This window comes from Manis javanica, chromosome 3, assembly GCF_040802235.1.
Source record: "Manis javanica isolate MJ-LG chromosome 3, MJ_LKY, whole genome shotgun sequence".
Lineage (NCBI taxonomy): Eukaryota > Metazoa > Chordata > Mammalia > Pholidota > Manidae > Manis > Manis javanica.
Window position 1 is genome coordinate 6,378,105 of NC_133158.1, and position 22,346 is coordinate 6,400,450.

A 22,346-nucleotide genomic window follows, 5' to 3' on the forward strand; every position below is an offset into this window, starting at 1 on the left:
AACAGAAACCAACCTTAAAAAATGAACCCCGTTGTTAAATTCTTGTTAGATACCCTTGCTGGTCAAAGCTTCCAAGCCTGAAGCCTGGGCTTTGTTAAAAAAAAGGGAAATTAGCATGTGATGGAGAGGGGTTAAAGACACACTAGCTCCAACTAAGGCTTTCTCTTTGACATAATCAGAAGGATCAGAATAGAATTTCAAAGAGAAAGTGATTCAAAATTATTTTGTCCCTGTATCATTCGAACTACCCCAAGTGGTATGAACCCACTTCCTGGGAACTAATGATCTAATCTAGTCCTCTCATTACAGAAATAAAGACTCTGAGGTCCCAAGAGGCTGAGCTTACTTGTGTCTGTCCCCAGCTAGCAGGGAACTCACGAAAGAACAAGCGTAGAAATAAACGCTGTTGAGGAAATTCAGATGAGCATTTGAGTGTCTTCCAAGCAAGCTCCCATTCCTTGATGTTAGCCAGAACAAAAACTTTCTCTCCTGGGCCCTTAGAGGTTGGACATAAAGCATTCAGAGGCTAATGTGAAAAAACAAGGCATTTTTTCAAAAAACGCTGTCTCCTTGGGAGGTCTCTGATAAGTCACCAAGCAGCTGAGGCGGAAGGAGGTGACTTTTCATGGTGTATCTGTGGCTGACACTTAAGTTACCATCATTTTTTTTTCTCTTCTAACAAGTCTACTTCCTTTTTTACAGCGGTTTCAGATCCCTTCTGTAAGACCACACCCAGAAGCCCCCGCAACAATCAGCAGCCGGCAAGGTGGATGGCTGACAAGCTATGTGAGAATGACCCCAAACCCTAACAGGGTCCTGAGGAGCCACCCGCACCCCTCCCCCACTTGTATGAAGTCAAAAATAAAAAATAGTCTGCACCAGTGACCTTTAATGATCTTTTCTGTATTTGACTGGGGTCATTCTTGACATGCCTACATCACGGGGGGATTATGATATGTTAGCATTTCAATAGAAAATAATACACTTGAGAAGGCAGCTTGCACTGGCCTTGTGTCCAGGTCAGAAGGCACAGGAGGGCAGCCTTATCATTTACCTCCTTGGCCATCATGCCCCAATCCATCTCTGTCCACCCACTGGCTGGTGCCCTTTTCCCTTGTGGCTTCTTCTTCCAGGAAGGCCCCAAAGTTCTGAATCTGACAACTTGGAGCACCTGCTAAACATTTACACCTATTTTTTTTTTTTTATAAAGTCTTGTCATAGGCTTTCAATTTAATTCAGTCAGGTTGCCAACTTCTAGTGGGATCTACGGAAACAGGACCGTCGGGGAAATGCCCTGTTTCCCCTTACCATTTAATTACAACCTCTGCTGCAAACATCACAACTGCAGAGCTCAGAAAGACATCACTTTAAGGGGTACCACCTGCATGTGAAGATGTGTGTCTCTACCCATTCTTTGTGGGCTTTGGGATGACTCTAGCACCGATCTCATATCAAATATAAAATAAGTCTTGCACTTGGACCTGCTGGAGCGCAGGCCAAGGGAAGGACCCACCGGTGCCCTTGCTGGCTGTATGCAGTGTTCTGGCAAAATTCAATTCAGTTCGCTTTGAACACCCCGCTGACCTCACTCAGGAACAGGACTAGCTTATGGCCAGCATGGTGGTGTGTCAAGAGGTCAAGGCTGGGCAAAACATGCCTCCTAATCTCTCTGAGTCCCTGTTTCCTTAGGGGACCAGGAGGACAGTCCTTGCCTGGCTCAGCTCCCTCGGCCAGTGCAAGGTTCAGTGGAGATAACGCATATGAAAATACTGACTGCTGTTTGAGCATGGGGTGGAATTTGGTGAACACCAAAAAAAGGGAGAGGGTGCTCTCACTGAGACCTCTTTTCCCCGGCTTCTCTATGCCCGATGTGCACACATATATACAACTTGGTTGCATCGTGTGTATAATTGTGATCAACTTTTTTCCTCTTTATTTTTTATAGGGGCATTAGGGTATTTCTGCTGGCTAGTGTGTAACGGCATAAATGCCGCCACTGAGCCCTGTGCCAGCAGCCACGGTACACGGAGCCATTCCCTGATTACAGGTCAGAGAGCTGTGGGCTTTTCTGGCTGTTACAAGTAAGTAGGAAAGGATGCTAGACAGGAATAAGACAATAAGACTTGAAGCTGCACCTCTGCCATTCCCAGCTGTGGATCCTGGGAGAATCACTGAGACCCTCTGACTCTTGGTATCCTGATCTTTATAATAAGCATAATTATACTCAGGTGAGGCAAAAAAAAGTAACAATGCTTGGAAACCTATAAAATGCACAAACATAAAACATGAATATTATTGAAAATAATGTCATTATGAACAACTTTGGATACATAGCATTTTTTCCTCTAAGAGATGGAATACTGGGTCCAAAGATTAGAACCTCTTTTGCCTTTTAATATGCACTGACAAGTCCTGTCATTCCAGAGAAGTGTGTGATCTCCCTGCAACATCCCCAGTCCTGGGTTTTATCATGTCTTTAAAACGTCTGCAAAATCAATCAGATGTGAAATAGCTCCTTATTATTACTTGTCTTTTTATTTCTATAATTTCCATTAGAGTGGAATGAAGATTTTAAAGCTTATGTACTTGTGTGTGAACTGCCCACTGGTGTCTTTTTACCTATTTGTCACTGAACATCTTAGAATGTTCTTCTACATCTGTATAAATTATTTATAGGACAAAAATATTAATCTTTGGTCTGTCATCTCTATTTCAAAACTCTTTTTCAATGTATTAGTTTACTTCTCCTGTCTGAGGAAGCACGTGAAACAAAACAGAAGCCTTGCTCGTTGACAGAGCTTTATACAACTTCCATGGACTGATCGATACTCAAGATGTCCAGGCGCGCTGAGGATGTTCCGTGGAAATCACCAAGAAAGACAAAGAGATTGGACAGTATGTCCCATCTGGAAAAGTCAGAGGAACCAGGATGTCTGGCCTGGAGAAAATCTATGCATGCATGCTTGTGGTGGGGCAGCAGACAGACAGAGAGGGCATTTTCAAATATTCAAGGGGATAACACATGAGAAAGTAGAGCTGTGTAATATCCAGTTCTGCACAGCAACGTTACAATTAAGGAAGGATTTTCTCATGATCCACACTGAACGAAGACTGAATGTACAGGCTTAGAAGGTAATGAGCTCTCTGTCCCTGGAGGTATTTCACCTCCAGCAGTGGATAAGAACTGGATTCCAGGTTCTCAACAGGCCTCTCCCCCTCTGAGGTTCTGTAATGCAGTGACCCTAGGTCATTTCCTGAAGGGCTAGTTTTGTTTGTTTCATAAATCCCCGGAAAAAAAAAAAAAAAAAGCCTGTTTTGGTTCTCCTTTCCTTCTCATCTTATGAGCCAGAAAGGAAAAAAAAAGCCCAGGGAATTCACTGTTAAGGTTTCTGGTTCAGCTCCAATTAATGGAAGTTTACTAATAATCAGGGCTGCCTTCTTGCAAAAGGACACAATGGCTCAAACACAGAAGGTCCAGGCACAAGTGTTTCTAGACTTAAAAAGAACCACTTCTTCCCCCTTCCCCACCAAAGATTCAGAAGCCTTTCTTGATTATTTTGTGACAAAGCCTCTTCTAAGCTAATAAACAGTGTCAATTCATACAAAATGGAGGGCATTAGAAACCCCCGGCCTTCACTCCTGACCATCCATGAGTCGATGCGACAAGCATAAGTGGCAGTGCAATCACAGCAACTTCCTCATTTGTGCGTGACCTGAACACACTACTGGTGCTGACAAATTAGGGAAGGCAGCTGCATGCACACATCATGAATGAAGGAGTCCCCCCATAGACACACTCACCATTAATAACAATTACATGTGCACAGGGCTTTGCGAAATTAGGGTCTGATCAGTAATTTATTTTCATCCCCTTGTTATGAAAACAGTGGTGCCAGTCCAGGATTTTACAGACAATCACAGAGTATCTTGAGAAAATGACACCATTTGCAAATATCCAGATGGCAGTCAGGACCTTCTAGTTACTGGTTTACGTGGAAGGCTGGTGGTTAATGTAGATAAGCAAAATGACTAATTGCAGAACTGACGGTGTCACCTCCACCGAGCTGAGCTTGCGGAATTCTGCCAAAAAGCAGCTCCCCGGTCTTGAGAAACACAGAACGGAAGTTACCCAAACCCTCCCAGATGGAGGCTTGCGAACCCCACTCCTTTGGGCTGCAGCCATTCTATGCAGCAGGCTGCCAGAAGCATCTGAGGGTAAGGTCTCCCACCCAGACACTCTAGAAAAAATGGGCCTCTGACCATGAGGCAATCTGCTCTGGCAGGTGGCTCAGCCTTCATGTGTTATGTAGTGAGGACACCGGTGACTCAGTCACTTAGAGGCAATGGCGTGTGGCTGGGGAAGTACAGACTTAAAGGTCATACTGCAGGGTGAGTCTCGGCTCCTCCACCTAGTAGCTCAGCCATCCTGGTGAGGCTACTACCCAGCTCAGAGCCTCCGTTTCTTTTTCTACAAATAGGGGCAATTATACCAGCCTGGTAGGCTTATTCGTAAGGATGATTAGAAGCCTTGCAGTAAGGCCCCTAACACACTGCTGTGCATAAAATAGCACTCAGGAAATTAGGGTGGTGATCATGTTTCTTTAAATTGTTTTAGGCACCTTTTTGAGAGGCAGAGGTATTGATGGTGATGATACTGACGGAGCACTCACTCTGGACCCAGCACCGTCTGTGAATTGTCTCGCTCACCCTCGGTGTGGGCCTAGCAGCTGGAGCTATCGCCATTGCTTTTACCACCTTGTCCAAGGCCACACCAGGGGCAGGCGGTGGAGACCGCACTGGGACCCAGGCAGTCTTATTCCTAAGTCAATACCCTGAACAGCTTCCAAGTATTCCAAGTACGTGTAAAGTCAGCGTATTTTCCTCTAACAAACCTATTCCTAATTCAAGGGCATCCTGAGGCCCCAACCCCCAGATACTTCCATCTGAACGAGCTTCAGAATCACATCGGATGGCCATGACCAGATCCTATCAGCAAGTGATGGCCTTTACCAGATAACTCTGTGTGGCCCCCCTGCCCCCTCCACCCAGCAAGATCTGAGGTCACAGGACTCATGGAACCTATTTATTTAGTCACCTGAAGAAATCCCAGGATTCTAACTTGGAGCTATTTTCATGCAGTTGGTTGTATATACTGTCAGTTCAACCCTACATGACACAGACTCCAGGAAATGTATAAATTACTAGAAACCAGTTGACCCCTTTAGTTTTCCAGCTGCCATGCAAGGAATACACCCCAGGTGCACACAACATTCAAATACATGTGTGGGCTGACAGGGGCATAAATTATGGCATATATTACTTTTCAGGACTGAAGCTTTAAAGGTACCTCCTCAGTTACAGAAAGTATTCAAGATTACATATTTAAAAGAAAATATCTTAAAGCATTTTATGTGCCTGTTAAGTTCTGCATCCCCCTGCCCCTTTTCCTTTGCAGAGGTAAACTCCCTTAGGTGCCACAAGGTGCACGGGTACTAAATACTGGACTAAATCCCTCAGGAAACCTGGCACTGGATCGTGGCTCAGCTGTTTTTTGCAAACCACTTCCCTTCAGTGTCTTTATTCACAGAGTGAGGACAATAATACAGGCTTTATGTTAACCTTACAACATGGTTAGGGTTTCGAATGATGGACACTAAATATGGTACTTAGAAAAGGAACAGAACTCTGTTGTTTCTGAGTACATGCCATTCCAAGGGCCACACAAAGCTACCAGCTGAGTCAAAATCAGAACATACACTTTTGAGAGACAAAGGCAATGACTATCACTGCCACTAAATCTGGCCTAATCCTGACCAACATCTGAGACAGGGCATCTCAGCACCAGAAGTGAGCTGTCCATCAAATTGTTAGGTACTTAGAAAGAAAACAGCAGAAACATCTCTTTGAATTGTCATTCGAAGTAAAACGGACCCCAAACTCTTAAAGCCTTCCCTTCAGGCTCCAGCATCCTTTGCCAACACATCTACTCCTTTGTACCTTCTTCCTTGAAAAGCAAACCTCACCATGGCCAGTAGTGACTTTCATAATCAGTGTATTTTATTAGTGCTGACAGCTTTCCTTTCAGTGACTTGATCCAGTGTTCAGAGCCTCTAACATACCTAGAAGGACTGGCCCCTCTGGGCATGGGAAGTGAGCACCCAATAAATAAGAAAACAGAGGTCAATTGAGCAAACCTCCATCAATGATCAGAAGAAACAAGCTTAATGATACTCACGTAATATCATGCTTCTCTGTGAAAGTCTAGGACCTTGGAACTCTAAACTAAGGACTAAGCTCCTCAGATTTCATGGTGAATGATTGGAGCTGGAAGGATCTCGTTGGTTATGGACATTAAAATTAAACACCTGCAACCCAACTCATCTACCTGTGTCATAAGAAATGCCAGATTAAGAAACAGTATTATATTATCATAATCCATGCAGAATCTTTCTACGGGTTTAAAATATTTTCAAAGAAAATGGAAATTTAAGGTATACCACTTTTTTTCTTTCATTGGGAACTATCATTGAAATTTTAAACTTGCAAAGCATTTAAATCTTGAGGAGAAATGTTATGATTTGCTTTTAAAAGAATGTTTGCGGTTGCACCTTTTTATCTCAAGTGTACGGTCTCAAACGTGTATCAGTGCACACCCACCCCTTCCCCAAGCCGCTTTCCTCAGCACGCTTGCTGCAGTGGACAAATGCTGGAAGGAGCCAAGCCTGGGAGCGCTCCTCCGCACCGCAGATTCTGAAGGAACCATTATGTGTCCACAGGGGCACAGGTGCTTTGCCTCTGAAGGACAAAAATACTTTGGATAAGGCAGCTCTTCTTTTCATTACAACCACATTCTTTCTGCAAAATACATGATTGGTCTTAAACAGTTACTTTCATAAGAATAAATAGTCAATGTCTCATTTATAAACGTATATATAATCACATTTTTCAAAAGGCAGACCAAGGTAGGCTGGTTTTTAAACACTTACAAATACTGATGACACCTGGTGGTAGAAAATTTTAGTTAACCACTTATGGAGAAGTGAGGCCTACAAGGGGTGGCTGGGTTTTTTTGGGCTGATAATGAAACCAGAAAACTACCCCCTAAACTCACTTAGGTTTCTTTTTCCAACTTTGCTTATCACCATTATGAAGAAGTGATATGCCAGATCAATGAAGTTCAGAGACACTCTGGATGGAACACCTCTGCCTCCAAGTATAAAAGGCCTAAGTGACACTTATACTCCATTAAACACACACACACACACACACACACACACACACACACACACACACACACACACATATAATGGTGATACCTGAAAAACATTTATCAAGTCTTTCCCAAAATTGTTCCGCACCCCCCTCTCCTTACTCCCACATGAGAACATCCCCATAAAAGGAAAATAAGTCACATTTTATAATCTGGATCCTGCCACCATGATAAAAGTTAACATTTGACATTCAGTGATACATTTCTTTCACCCCACTGGTGATAAGATATATTTATATTTTAAGTATAAGAATAACAAAAGATCAAGCAGCTGTTTTACCTTACAAGCCTTTAGCGAAACTACTGAAAACAGAGGAGTAAGTGACAAGACGGGACTAGAGTCCAGAGCTATTCTTATTATTCCTTTCTTTGAACAGCTTCAATTTATTCATTCAACTTGTTTTTGCTTTGCTTTCTTTCAAAAGGAGTTTGAGGGGGGCACCAGCTTCACTGCTCCTCCATTGATTAAATTATCAAGTTCCTATTGGGAAATCATATATCCATTGCAAGCCTGAACAACCTAAATTCCATGCAGGCGCATCCTGTAACTAAGAGTCTAAACGCCACCAGGGCCATCACACTTCCACAGCTGCTGGGCAGGCACAAAAATCCTTTGTGAAAATATAAAACTGAGCTGGGGTGTGGGGGTGGGGCTGGGGGTGCAAAGTTAGTTTGCACTTAGCTAACAGAAAGCTGATTATAACTGGAGACTGTCTGGAGTCTTGTTAGCCTGGAGCAGCTCCTGTTAGAGGCAATGAATCTTTGATGCTGTCCTCCTGGATATACATAATTCAGTGAGCCAAGTGTGGTGGGTGGGTGGAAGCCCCAAGAATGCTGTGACACGGCCGCACGCACACCTGCCTCAACTTTCCCCGGTCACGGTGGGGAAGAGTGGAGATCTCCCAGACACACACGAGCGGCACTGATGAGCTGGGTCCCCTGGGTGCCGGGGCAGCTTGGCCACAGCAAGGCTGCGATCTAGTGAAGGCAACTGTATTCCCTTAAGACCCTCAAAGAAACAGAAGGATGCTTTCTCCTCTAGTTGAACCCAACCTTTAAGGCCACTGAGTTCTTTGCTGGGGATAAAACACACAGGAAGCAACGGCAGACTCAACAGAAGCCTGAGGACTCCCTCACATCAGCCTCAAGGCACAGGACAGTTCCCAGAAAGAGAAATGTTTCCGATGTTTCAAGACAGTTTCCCATGGCCTCGGGGAGTTTAATTTGTTTTCAGGATCCATTTGGGAGGCACTCTGATTACTCATATAGCCCCCAGACCCCCAGGCGGATGACCCTCACTGGCCACAGGTGACAAGCAGAGGTGCCAAGTCCCGTCTTTGCTGCCAAACAGCTACAAGTCCAAGCCTGACAGCTGAGATGTGCTGAGGGCTCTCCAACCTCCCGCTGCTCCCCAAACGCAGGCAGAGAAAACCCAAGCTTAAAGGGGGGCTCTTCCCCGACACCTGGGCCTGCCCGTACAGGAGAAACCCCTCTGTAGGTCCAGACATAAGATGGGCAGGTGGGAGCCCTGCAGGACGCAGGGTAGGCAGGGGCAAGGAGGCAGCTCTCCGGGCCCAGAGGAGGGGCGGGCTCGGGCTCCACAGAGAGAGGGCAGAGGACCAGGGACAGGGCGAGACGGAGACACAGAGACGGTGAGAAAGACGGAGACACACGGTGGGAGTTGGAGACAGAGTGGGACGTGCGCGGGGACAGTGGGAGGCGAGGGGAGAGGACGCACGGAGAGCGCAGGGCAGCGGAGGCCCTACCTCGGCGTCCTTGGCCGGACCGCTGGCCGGGGCCACCTCCAGGCTGCAGTTCGCCCTCTTGACCGTGAGGTAGAAGGGGTAATCCTTGGCCACCATGGCGGCTGCCGGGCCTGCCCTTTGGGATGTCACCGCTGACCCGGGGTGACCGCAGAACTCCCAGGCGAAAGGGGGCCCCAGCTCCACGGTGCCGGGCGGCGGCGCGACAGGACACTGACAGCCGGCGGCTCGCACGGCCCGACTGGCGCTCCGCGGAAGAGGCGGGGAGGTGGGCGTGACCGGGGCGTGGTCAGCAGGCGGGGCGCTGGCTGGACACGCCCCGGCGCGGGCCCTTCCCGGGAGCGCCCAGGGGCCGCCCCGCGGAAACGCGGTCCTGGGGGGACGATCGCGGAGAGGGACGCGACTGTGGGGGGCCGCCCGGTGGCAGCTCCCGCAGGGTCCCCGGCGCTCCCGGAGGCCAGGGGGCGTTGGGGGAGGAGGCGCGTCCTCTGCACCCATTTTTAGATATGAAGAGGCTAGTAAGAGGCTGCCTGCCCCCCCAGGAAGGGCAGTCCGACAGGGCTTGTCAAGATAAAGCTGTGCAGCTATGACCGGGCTCTACCAGCCTTTCTGGAGAAACACCGTGTAAATGCCCAATAGGCAATTTTAAGATCATTTGCTTTGATCTTGTCTGGGACAGTAAAAAACGAACCCAAACTGGAAACATCTGTAATATCCATCAACAGGGAGCATTTAAATAAACTCTTCACCGTGGACCACTGCTCAGCAGTAAAGACGACGGGTCAATGGGTGTGGCACAGAAAGCTCTCCAGTGTATGAGGCTCAGTTAAAAATAATTGCAGAGTAAGCACAGTATAATACCATTTATCTTAAAAACATATCTACAAAAGAATAACATATTTTCCATAGAAATGTGTAGGTAAATACCACTGAGAACCATCCAGAAGGATTTAAACAGGCTCTTATGAGTTCCCTATGCTGAAGGAAGTAATCAATGCCAGGGGGTACTTGGGATTAAAGGATTAAAAATAGTAGGCAAAGGAGACTTTAAATTTATAGTTGACATTCTTAAATTTTTTTATAAGAAAAGAATATTCATATGTTATTTGGGAATTAGGATTTAATTTTTTTAGTATTAACATGGTCACTCAAAAGTTATTTTGTAGACCACACTGTCCAAATTTTCCCCCTCCAATCAGTCACAGCCACAAGTGGCAGTCTAGGTAGGTCAATGTCTCTTTGACTTCTTAGGTGTGCAGGAGATAATGGAAATGGAGATATTTAGTCCCTGCTTCAGTGAATACCGTAAGTCCAGAGTAGTAACAAATAAACCCTAAGAAAGTGGGGGGACTTTAACCTCAAGAAGTATAACTATGTAAAGTGAAAACAGTCATATTGGTTTATGAGAAGCCTGCCATATCACCTTTCTCTTAAAATACTTTGTTGCCTTTCCTCAAAAGATGTAGAGCCGTAAAATCAACATACATGGCCACACAACATATGTGCAGCCAACTTGTGTGTTTTCCACCACACATGCTAGGCAGATAGAGAGAAAGGGAGAGAAATTGATGGTAATGGCCAGGAACAAACATTACTGGGGGGAAAAATAGGCATAAGCCCTAAAATTATTGTCAAAGGGAAAGTGGGAACCTGGAGCTCCCTTGGTAGTCTGATGCTTCCAGGCATCTCATTGCATTAATTTCTCACTAACATGAATAGAATTCTGGTATATAAAGACATAGATTTTTGGCATAATAAGACCTGTAAAGTGCAGCCACCAATTTTGGTTATACACAATTCATGTATGTGGTCTTTGAGACATTTAAAAGATTTTCAAGGGTATTTTTAACCTCATGCTATTTCCACCTTGTGCCTTGACTTCAGAACCTCTCCTGTGTGTGATGTGCTGGCCCAGCATTAGCAGATTGGGAGTTTGGGCGTTCTGCCTAGAGTTCTGACCAGGGAAGTCTGTGAGCAAAGACTTCAGAAAATAGGATGCTCTGCTCTGCAGAAAACAGGCTGCCCTGTGCTGGGCTTCCAGGCACACCCCTGAGGCTGCTGCCACAGCTGAGGGAAGCGGTCCAACTCTGCAGTGCTGCCCAGCTGAGCGGGCCCCACAAGCCCGGCATTGCCCAGCCTGCCTGTGGGTGTGTTTACAGGCTCAGGGACAACACTGCCCGAACAGTCAGTTTCACGCAAAGCAACAGCACAAAGTGCCTTTCAGAGCTCACTGTCAGCACAACCCGTTATAATCTTATAAAACGCTTTGCAGCCTGCAGTGTTCCTCGTAAGCCAGAAGCCTGGAGACTAGAATAAAGAAGTCTGTTCTATGTTTCCAGGAACAGCGCCAAGAGCAGGGCCTGGGTTCTTGCCGGGGCCGAGCAGTGGGCCTCTGCACACGAGTCACCACTAGTTTTGAGCTCCTTTTAGATGAGCAGACAGCCAGGCCTGGCTGAGAGACCATCAATCAACTCCTCAAATCCTATGGCATGACTGTGTGTGAACAGGCCCAGAATGAGTCTAAAACTTCACAAGTTAAAGTGGTTGTGACAACCATCTTAGCCAACAGGATGGCATTTTGTCCTGTCAGCTTTATACTTAGCATCGGGGTTGCTAGGTTCTTTTTTCAGGGCTTGTTCACTCATTCATTCACTCACTCATTCATTCATCAGTAGGTAAGTATTATTATAGATCAGGTGCCCACTTCACTACATTCCTCCCCTCTTCTTCTCCACCTATTTCTGAACTTCTAAGCCAGGAAGGTATGTAATACACACCTGCTCAAGGAATATGGGTGACTAAACTGTAGTCTTTCAGTTGAAATGTTTGCAGTGAGGTGTGCAATTGCAGAAAGAGCTCAAGTGACAGTAGCCAGTCCCCCAAAGCTGGCCTTCAAACACATGTACCTCCATCTGCTTCTCTGGCGCTTGGAGCCATTTCTTCTACCCTTGCTAATCTGACATAGTCATTTAGGTACATGCTGGACACATCAGAGCCACATGTGTGTACCAACCCCAACCCCTTCCCCTTGCACTTGGGTGACATTCCCAGTTAATGATCATGCTTCCTCTCCTCTCTGCCACTTCAGTCTTGATGGAAGAGGGGAGGCTAGAAGCCTGAAGAGGTTTCAGCAGAGATCAGGACTGTGATTTGCTGCTAGACAGGTAAATATGGAATAAATGGACACTGATAATATCTAAAATCATGCTAGTATTATTACTCTCCCCCTGCCTGGCAATATGTTCACTGGCTCCAGGCTAGATTTATGAAAATATATCCCCGGATATTCTAAAGCTGGAAGACTTCATTCCTGCATTCTCTTAAAGACCTTATTTTCTGAAGGAAGTCTGAAGAAACAGTTAAGTGAGAATATTTCTCTTTCTTCCAGGATGAAGCAAATTCTCTGGATTATTAGCTATAAGGCAAAAATCATCAAAACTGTATGTCCTTATAAGATTATGTGTCTTGCCCTGATATACCAAAGTCAGGTGGTATATTTCCTGGTCTCTGGTTCGTTACAGCAGCAATTTTCAACTGGAGGGATATTTTGACCCCCAGGTGACATTTGGCAAGTTTGGATCCATTTTTTTATTGTGACTGGGGGACAGTGCTAGTGGCACCTAATGGGTAGCGTCCCAGGATGCTGGTAAACATTCTACAACACAAGGACAGCCCCCTGCAACATAGAATTAACAGGCCTAAGTGCCAGTCAAGCCACTGTTGAGAAACCCTGCATTAAAGAGAGTAGAGCTGAAATATGGCATCGGAGCCAGGGGAATCTGTTGGCTTTGACCTCAGGATATCTTCACTTTAGACCTTGATCACTGATTGACGTCAAGTATCAGTTTAGTCATGGTGGAGCAAAGAAAACTTATGGGAGTGCTGAGGGGCCTCAGAACACTGACATGCCTAGACTCTTTCCCTAATGCCCAAACCTGACCTGTGATGGAATCACAGACTTCATAGAACACAAAAAGGAAAGAGAATAAAGAAGCGTATGGGAGTAAAGTGACAGAAGGTGAGGGTGCCGGGCAGGGGGGCATCTGACAGAAAATTGTCTTAAACTGCTTCAGATATGAAAAGGCACTTCAAAAGACCAGTGAAAATGAAAGTGTCAGTGAAAGATAATACTTTAAGAAGAAACTGGGGAAGGGGATGAAACATTTCAAAGCTCGATCTTTACCACCATATTTAATTGTTCTGGGGACAGAAATATAAACTCAGTGATGAAACAAAAACTCCCAAAGGTTTCCATTTACTGTCTTCTTGATCCACAGTATTTTTGGCTGCACAGCGGGTGTGAACGGAAAACCTGTCTTCACTCAATATGTTGCAGTAAGAATCCTGACCTTCTCCAATTTGAGCTGATTACTATCAGCAGGCTTGTTTTGCTAACAGAATTTAAGCCAGCCCTTAGAACACTTTCTGTACACTTCTAGAAGGTCTTTGAACTTTATGAATAGTCTATATTTCTTGGAGAGTATTTCATATTTTTGACCAAGAATTCACTGTATTTGTTACACTCCAAAACTATTCCCCTCCAACGATAGCTAATGTATGCAGTATGTACAACTTTTATTCTAACCACTGCGTGGAGAAATTAGAATCTAAAATATATAAATTCTAGCTCTGGAGCATGTTTTCTGTCCCATCAACTACAAACTCAACAATCAAAGTACCATATAGTATCAAACCTAGGATGCCAAAGACTGTAATATGTGCTATTGTGTATGTGTATATGTGTAATATGTGTATATGTGCAAACAACCAAGAAAGAAAAAATGTTGCCAATTAAATTACGACACACGATCAATTGTAAGATACACCCTAATTCCAAGGAATTTAAAATGCAGGGCAAGTGTTGTGCATAATAATGAAATACAACACTATTCATATCATCTGGCTGGGACTTGAAAACCTACACATTTAGAGAAACATGACTTCTGGGAATTCAAGGACAATAATTCCAGAGACCATCTGCAGTGAAATCAACCGAGAAGCTTATCAAATCCATACCCCTGGGCCCCATGTGGTGTCGGCTGAATTGGAATCTTTAGCGGTAGACTCTGGAAATTTGAATTTTTGATAAACACCCTCAAAGAGCACTGCTTGAGCTTATCAACGGGCCCCCACCGCCAGAAACACTCAGACCACAGATCCTCCGACCACAGGTACCTGGGGGTAATTAGCCCACTGGTTGTAGCATCAAAATCCAGAATGGGCTTGGGAAGCAGCTTGTTTGCTCATCGAGTACCGAGGTACTATTACGTGCCACACAGTCTGCTATGCATGTACAGGCGCATCAGTATACAATGAAAAATATCCAAGTCCACACGCCAGGTAAACGACAAATGAAGCCACCCACCAGGAGACATATTCTGGCTCTTGGGGCTTGATTTACAATCTGGTGTCCAGAGTTTCAATTAAAAACATGCTTATCTTCATAACCAGGGGACATGGCTGCATTTAAGTTTTTTAAAAATTAGCTGTAGCCGTAGAGAATGAGAGGAGGGTGGCTGGCTTGAGATGCTTACTAGAAAAATTCCTGGGGCTGTGGAGTGGGGGGCAGGAGAGGGTGAGGGGTGGAGAAGATCTTGATTACAGAAGGAGCCCAACCAGCAGAAACAGACTCGGGGGCTCCTGGCAAGCATGTGCCTTACTCATCTGCAGGGGTGGGTAGTGGGCGGGTGGGGGCTGGAGGGCAGCCCATTAGCTGACAGCATCCCCTGTGTCCTGGGCTTCGACCACCCCACGGGGGCTGGAGCCATTCGCGGGGTGCTTTGGTTAAGTGGTTGCTGAGTGATGGGAGCTTCTGCTGGGTTTGAGGTTTTTTCCATTTCACATCCAAAACCAAGTGCAGCGAACAGTTGTCACGTGCCCCTAGTTCTGACTTCACACAAAGTCTTGCAACAGCAGGTGAAACAAAAGCTCCCGTCCTGGCTCACCCACTTTTACCACGGCAAGATCGGTTAGTTGTTCGGCATGACAAGAACTGCCCCCGGATGTCCTCCTGGCCAAAACCTCTCACCCAAGGCTGTCCTTAATGCCCAGGCTAGGGGAACCCTGGCTCTGTGCCCCCACAGCACCGAGTATCCCTCCCTCCTCAATCCCCGCTGCTCCCGATGACAATTCAGTGCGTCAGGGCAGGGAACCTCGTCTACCTCGCTCCACAGCGGCTCCAGCGCCTTCTATCATGCTGGCACGTGGTACAAGGATCCATACTTGTTGAAATGAAAATTAAACAGAATGGTGCTGATCCAAGAACATGTTGTGCAAGAGGAAGATCCAGAGAAGAATTTTGCAACGAGGAACATAGTATATTTAAAGTTTCTGAAAGGGGACCGAGCAATCACATGCAGAGTACCACAGAAAGTTTGAAAAGCAGGCATGGATCCATAGCTTTTTGGAGACCCCCAAACTCACCAGAACCTCTTTCAGAGACAGCCCCTGCAATGTAAGGCTATGGAGCGCTCCTGGATATTACTGAGAGCTGTGAGTTCCCTGAAGCTTTTTACGCTGATTCCTGAACAAGACGGACTTGTCAGGGAGACTGAAACTGGGGTGGCAAAGGGTTGTCAAATAGTCTATTTTCTGAGACCCCTCGTATTGTACTTATCTTCCCTTTTCCTTCCTCCTTTTCCTTCTGTAGGTTTTGATTCCAGGTTAAATTCTATAAAAACTTTTTTCTTTTCAATGCCACGTTCACACCTTCTGCTATTTAGATTGAAAGTTTGTTCTCTTAAGTTGGGCCATGGGGCTGACCTTTAGTGGGTAGAGAAGATTTTTGCCTAGTGTTTCTGCAAGATTAAACATGGTGCTAATCTAAAATTCCCAGGGTGATATGAAATTATGGACTCAAGGACTTTTTATCCAAGGAAGCCAGTGGGGAGAGAAGGAAACGTCTCTGCTGGCTGTTCCACGAAGGGAGGGTAATGATCTCCCTGTCTGGGTGTCCTCACCCAAGTCCTACAAGAGATGCTTTGAGAGCTTATTCTAGTTTAGACACAGCACACGGTGAACAAAACTCATCTGTCAGGGAGTGGGAGGGAGGAGGGAAGAAGGTAAGAGAATTAAAATTGCAAAGCCAACATCACGTGACTTCTTCCTTGAACTTTAATAACCCAATGCTGCCTGCAGGTTCAGAAAAACCAAATGCAATGTGGAAGCACAAGGGTTGCTCTGGTGCCAGGAAAATGTAGTAAGACGTAACTTTTACAAGGCAAGCAATGAATAAATGCCCTGCAGGAACAAAACAGCTTTTGACATCTCTGAAGTTGGCAGCCAGATGCCTGAAATGTTGGTCGGGTACATCCAAAATGCCCAGCAGATAGGACCACCTTCTTTAAGATGAAGTCATCTTCCAGGGAACACAAGAGCTGGGGAGGCTGAGTTTCTGATTCAGGGAAGGAGGGGAATTAGGTCAGCATTTCTCTGCCACAGCAAGACCCACTTTAACGCATGTTAGAGGTTTTACTCATGTTGGGCAAATTTTCTGTAATTTTTTTTTTAAGGGAAAACGTTCTGCAGATTACACCCTGGTTTCTGAAGGAACTATTTTTCTCCCAGGGTTGGGGAGGGATCTTATCCTGTCCCATGGCATTATCAAGAAAATATGAAACTACAACTCTTCATCGGGATTCTGCCATTGTTATGAAATGCAGTTTGGGGTGTCTGGTTACAGTGTACCCCCAGACGTGTTAAAGGAAGTGCCTGTCACCAACACCCCAAAATAAAAATCGAAATGATGCTGGCAGAGCTCAAAAACCAAAGGAATCAGCACTTTGCTTCAGTTTCCTGTTCATAAAACTTCATAAAAACAACCCACCCATTAAAGAAAAAAAGTCCACACAATAGCTCATTATTCCTTTCCGAAAGGCTTGCCTCATGCCCCTCTGAAATGAGGTGCCATCACATTTCCTGAGTTATGCGCTCCAAACACCACATCCCTTTCCTCCTTTCCTCACCCCCACCCCACCTGGCATTATTCCTGAGTTCAGACACTTTTCCAGTTTACGAGCTCAGCAGACGGAGGCCGGCATTCTTCCTCCTACCTGCCCAGAGAAGGCCAAGCATCTGTAGCAGCTGCAAGCAGGAGTAATGAGGGTTTCCTTTCCCCAAATTAATATTCGTTTCCTAGAGAAACTTTTAATGTGGAAGGTGCAAAGTTACAAAGTGAAGGAAAAAATAAAAAACCCTACAAACTGCTCCAGAAAAAAATGAAACATAATTATAAATGCATTGCCTCATATCATAACTTTGGAAGAATAAGATGTTTCCCCTTCCATCATGACTCTACATAAGACTTTATGGAATATTCAACACCCCATCCTTCAGTTCCTGGTACAACACCGGACAATATAAGCTCTAGAACAAGAAGCCTGGATACAACTTGCCAGCTATGACTTTGGACAATTTATTTAACCAGGCCAAACCTCGGTGTAATTATCTATAAAATGGGGATAGGCATTTTTCAAGGAGGCTTCAATGAGGTAAAACGTGAATAATTTAATGAGATAATACATTATGTCAGCTTTCTAGGCACAAGGTAAATACACAACCCATGTTGTTATTAACTTTTCTGGTATATAAATCATCCTTCCAAATTTCCTTTTTTCTCAATGAATTAGAGAGGAAAAGATGGGATTTGGGGAATTTTTTTCCACCATCTTTGCTTCCAAAAGGGTTAATTCTTTAATGTAAACCCATGATTTCAAACACTAATTTAACTATCGGACACATATACGAGAAGAGGGAATTGACTTAAATTTGAAGACAAGGAGTCCCATCCAGATTCTACCATTAAATCTGCTGTGTGACCTTGGGCAATCTATTCAATTCTCCAAGGCACAGTTCTCAAACTATAAAAATAAGGTCATTTAAACATAAATGCTTACCTTCTGTGATTCTATTAAACAGCAAAGACTGAAGTGCATATGAAGTATGGCCTCAATTTTATGCTATTCTATTTCAAGAAAGAAAATAAAACTGAAAATATCACTTATGAGGGTGTCCTTGTCTAAAATCAGCATGTTTGGTAGAGGGAGCCCACATTTGGGGATGGTTCAATAGGGAGATATTTTATAAAAGCTCATCAGAAAATTCAGCTCGATGCTCTCATTTGTCAGGAAATGCAGTGAGAGCTACAGATGCCTTTCGTATCAAACGGCCAAGAAAATGAAGTTGAAACAGGTTAAATCAACTCTGAGCAAAGAAACACTGAGGGAAAAATGGACTGGATGATGAATGGAACTGACCTAAAACACACCACTGTCACTTGAAGATGGGTACTGGCCGCACGGTGCCAGCACCACCGGTACAACAATACTTGGTTCCTATTGTGCTCTCTGGGCCGTGAGGACTGCAGAGCTGCCTATTCCTTCAGTGACTGAGTCTGCGGCTTGTGGACTTTCCCCAGTCACAACTTCCTCCCTGTCCCTCTGGCTGGCCGCTCACGTCCAAGCGGCAGGAGCGGAGCTAGTTCTGTACTGGATGCAACACACAGACGGCCGCCGGCTTGTGACGCTGAGCACCGGGGGCTTCTCGGGCTGAGGGCTCTACGCACCCCAGGCCAAACTTCCAGTGCTGAGCAGTTACATTCATGTCACACGTTCATAAAAATCCGACCTCAAGAGTAAGATACATTGCAGCAACTTCTACACAGTACCCTGTAAGTAACAAGTGGAACTAGAATTACTCAACAAATCATTAAGTTTGTTATCCTTTAAAACCTGCATCTCCTACTTGATTTTAAGTTCCACCAGGGTAAGAACCACCGCTCTTACGTTCAGGGTTATATCCCTGGTGCCAGAAGGTGTCTGGCCAGTTAGGAGGAGCTCAACAAATGTCAGCCACGCTGACGTTAACAGAGGGCTTGCTGTTGGCCAGGCAGCGTTCTGTGGCTTAACATTGGTGATCTTCACCACAGTTCAATGTGGCAGGTACTTCTGTGAAGGGCAAAACCGAGGCACAGGGTGTTCAAGCAACTTGCCCAAAGTCACAGAGTTGGTACGTGGCAGGGCTGGGGTTCAAATGCACGTACTTGGCTTCCGGAACCTGCAGTTCCAATTATTAAGTTGAGCATTAATTACTTGCAGGCCATTTGGCACTTAGCAGGGGTCCAGGTGCCAGAGACTGTGACGCTGAGTCTGAATGATAGGATTAGAGAACATCAAACGAGGCTCAGAGACCCCGGTTCACACCTCAGCCCTGGGCTCCTACAGCAGCTCTGGCCAGTCCCATGACCTCCTGGCTCACCACTTTCCCCTGCTGGTCACAGGGGGTTTGGAGGGCCGTCAGGTCCCCACCAGCTGTAAACCCCACGTGCTGGCGTCACCCTTGATGTAATCTGCCATGCAGACAGACGCAGGTCCCACAAGTGTGCTCCTTCATCTCGGGCACTTCATCACAGCAAACCACCCAAGTATCTTCAACAATCAAGAAAGTTACTCAGTCTCTCTAAGCCTCTGGACATAACAGCAATGAGGACACAACAGCACCTACTTCAAATGGGGTAGGTGAAGATTAGAGAGAAGCTGGGTAAGGGGCTGCCAGGCAGCAGTGATTCCACAAACAGCGGCTGGCGTCATTATGGCCCCAGAGGAAGCTGGGAGGTGAGTATGCAGGGGAAGGAATCTCCTCTAAGCCCCGTACCAACCAGCCAGCCAAAAAGATGGCACTGAAAGAAATGTATCTAAATAATTTCCAAGAGGTGAATACACACTTGCCACATCCTTAGGACAAAAATTCTGAATCAGAGTCTCTTACCAAAAAATGGAGTAATACAGACAGGTTTGAGTTAGGTTTGGATAGAAAAAAAGGGAACTATTGTGATTTGGGGAATTCACACTGAGTGCCAAGATGCTAGAAAACAACGTGAGGTGCCATTTGCTCTATGCCAAGCTTGTGGCAAAGCATGTGGCATGTATTATCTTACAGAGTCTTCACCCTGCTGAAGAGGATGCTGTCTCTGTTTTACAGACCAGGGCACAGAGACTCAGAAAGGCTTGCTGACTTGCTCAAGGGCACACAGCTACTAAACACTCACACAAGAACTCAGTCTGCTCGAACACCAGAGGCCTTGACCACACAGCTACACCCACTCCCCCCGCCACAGGATAGAATGTTGCTGGTCCCCACGTGTCCCAGATCCACAGGGCAGCCATCCTTGTCCACACATGGGCAGGTGGCTTTACAGGCAGGACATGTGTATGGCCTCCAGTTGCCTTGGGTTTTGGCCCCTGTTTACCCACAGCCTCCCAGCAGCTGTGGATGAATCATTCATCGTCCCTGGATCCTGTACTGAACGTTCTAGATTGGAGTTTTTCAATCCAAGGCTTATGGAACATTAACCACTTACATTTTATACCCAGCAGTTTGGGCACAAGAGAGCCAACATGTGAGCTGACCCTTTGTCCTGAGGTGCTGGTTGGGGAAAGGGGTGGAATGCATTCATTAGCAAACACAGAACTGGATAACTCTTCAATTCTCCTTCATCTAGAAAATTCTGAGATTTTACGGAATGTTGTATGACAGGGAAAGGAGAAAGGGCAAGAGAGTGGCTTGTGGGGCTCATGGGGGAGGTGACAGGGGGGCTCCTCTTGGAGTTCTGCAGAGCCACCACAGGGCACATACTTAGCTTGTGAGCTTATGTGGGGTGCTTTGGGGTACAAGGAGCTGGTGGAGATAATGGGGAGGGAACCTGAATCTCTGCTCTGAAAATGACCACTGTCACACACAACAAGGACTGGACAGACACTGGTAGAACTGAATTCAAAGGAACTCAGACCTGGATCTGATTGATAGGAGTTGAGCTCCTGCAGAAGACGAACTTGCCAACAATGCTAACAATTTCTTTCTTTTGTTCCCAACCACCTGCTCCACCACAAGCCATTTCCAATCTCAAGATCAAATCTTTTTCATGCGCATGAGCACAGCTCTTCCAGGGAATAAGTGCAGGTACAGCCTCTCCCTGCCTCCAGCCCACAAGCTTGGAATCAGAACAAAGGTGAGCTGTCTGGGAGCTGAAGAATTCTCCTTGTTTTCGTTTGTACCCTTGCCCAGGGTAGTGACAAATACCGTTTCATGTTTCCAGCTTAGCTTTAGAGCTCAAGGGATAAAGCGCTTCCACAAGAAAGAAGAGGGCGGGAAGAAGGTAAGAGGAAAAAAATAAGCCATATATATATATATGTTTTTCATTCAACTAGCAGTCTTTTCATCCCAGGACAGGTGACACTGTGCTACAACCTCAGCCTGACCTGCCAAAGCCTCCAGAGGAAACACCAGGAGTAACAATGACCTCAAGGAGTTCTTTATGTTCTTTCATTCTAAAAACAGGATTTCAGAGTAATCTCAGGTCTTCTGAGTCCCAGCTGAGGTTTCTCCCATGAAATCTGGTTGCCTCTTAAGCCACATTCCCGTGCCACAATAAAGACTGAAACCTAATAAGTGCTCCACAAATATTTGTGGAATAAATTTAAAAAAACAAAGAAAGAAAAAGGCTCAGAAGAAATGCACCGGAGGCCATCAACATGAGTGAATGGACTGGGCGACACTGAAGGTTGTACGTCTTTGAACTCATGTCCAGAATAGTTCCTCCCTCATCCTTCTCTACCTTTTCCAACATGACCGATTATTCAAATCCTAGACCACGTTTTTCTTCTGAGAAGCCTTCCAAGATCAACCCAGCCCACCCCACAGGAGATGGTTCCTTCTTTTGAATTCTAAGAACTCTGGTTGTTATCACTCATTAACCATGTTCTGGCAGGTGGCAACTTTGGAAATCATTGAGCGACCACAGCCACACTGCCTTTCAGGTCGTCTCCCCATCTCACTTCCCCGGGGGGCAGGGCCTGTGCACACCTACCTCTGGATGGTCCTGAGGGCACTGGACCTAAGAAAGAATGACCGCAGAGCATTGAGTATACCGCTGGAGTATTTTAAAACTCATGTAATCACCTAGTCCTATATTCAACTTCTTCCAACTGGTTTGATGGGCAGTCGAATCTCTGTGTTCTCCTGCTGCCAGGGGGAGGCCGGGAACCACTAGTATGTGGATAACTCAGAGGAGGATTGTAAGGGTGTGTCGTGCCCTCAAAATACCCTGTTAAAGCCAAGGAAGCTGCTTCTCAAGCCTCTAGATGAAAACCAGTTTACAGAAAATGGGGGGGAGAAACTTAAGCCACACCATGAGAAAATAATTCCCAAAACCAGGACAGAAAACATTCCACAAGATGAAGGACCTGGTTTTTCCAATAAATCAACAACAGTGGGGGTGGAGGGTAGGTGAGTTTTACAAAATAACAACCATAAAAAAG

General features: G+C 45.7%; 1 protein-coding gene across 6 annotated transcripts in view; it reads right to left on the reverse strand.

The window, feature by feature from the left end:
- Positions 1 to 22,346, reverse strand: part of ARHGEF3 (Rho guanine nucleotide exchange factor 3) — a 245,248-nt gene that overhangs the window by 50,224 nt on the left and 172,678 nt on the right. Inside the window, exon 1 of one of the 6 annotated variants that reach the window (XM_037019267.2) lies at positions 9,037 to 9,286. The exons of 4 other annotated variants lie outside the window; for them this stretch is intronic. In XM_037019267.2, the coding sequence (XP_036875162.2) occupies positions 9,037 to 9,132 (96 nt within the window). In that variant the 5' untranslated portion in view covers positions 9,133 to 9,286. Of the gene's footprint in view, positions 1 to 9,036; positions 9,287 to 22,346 lie in introns of those variants that run through there. One more of the 6 variants, XM_017680206.3, reaches the window with a different exon arrangement.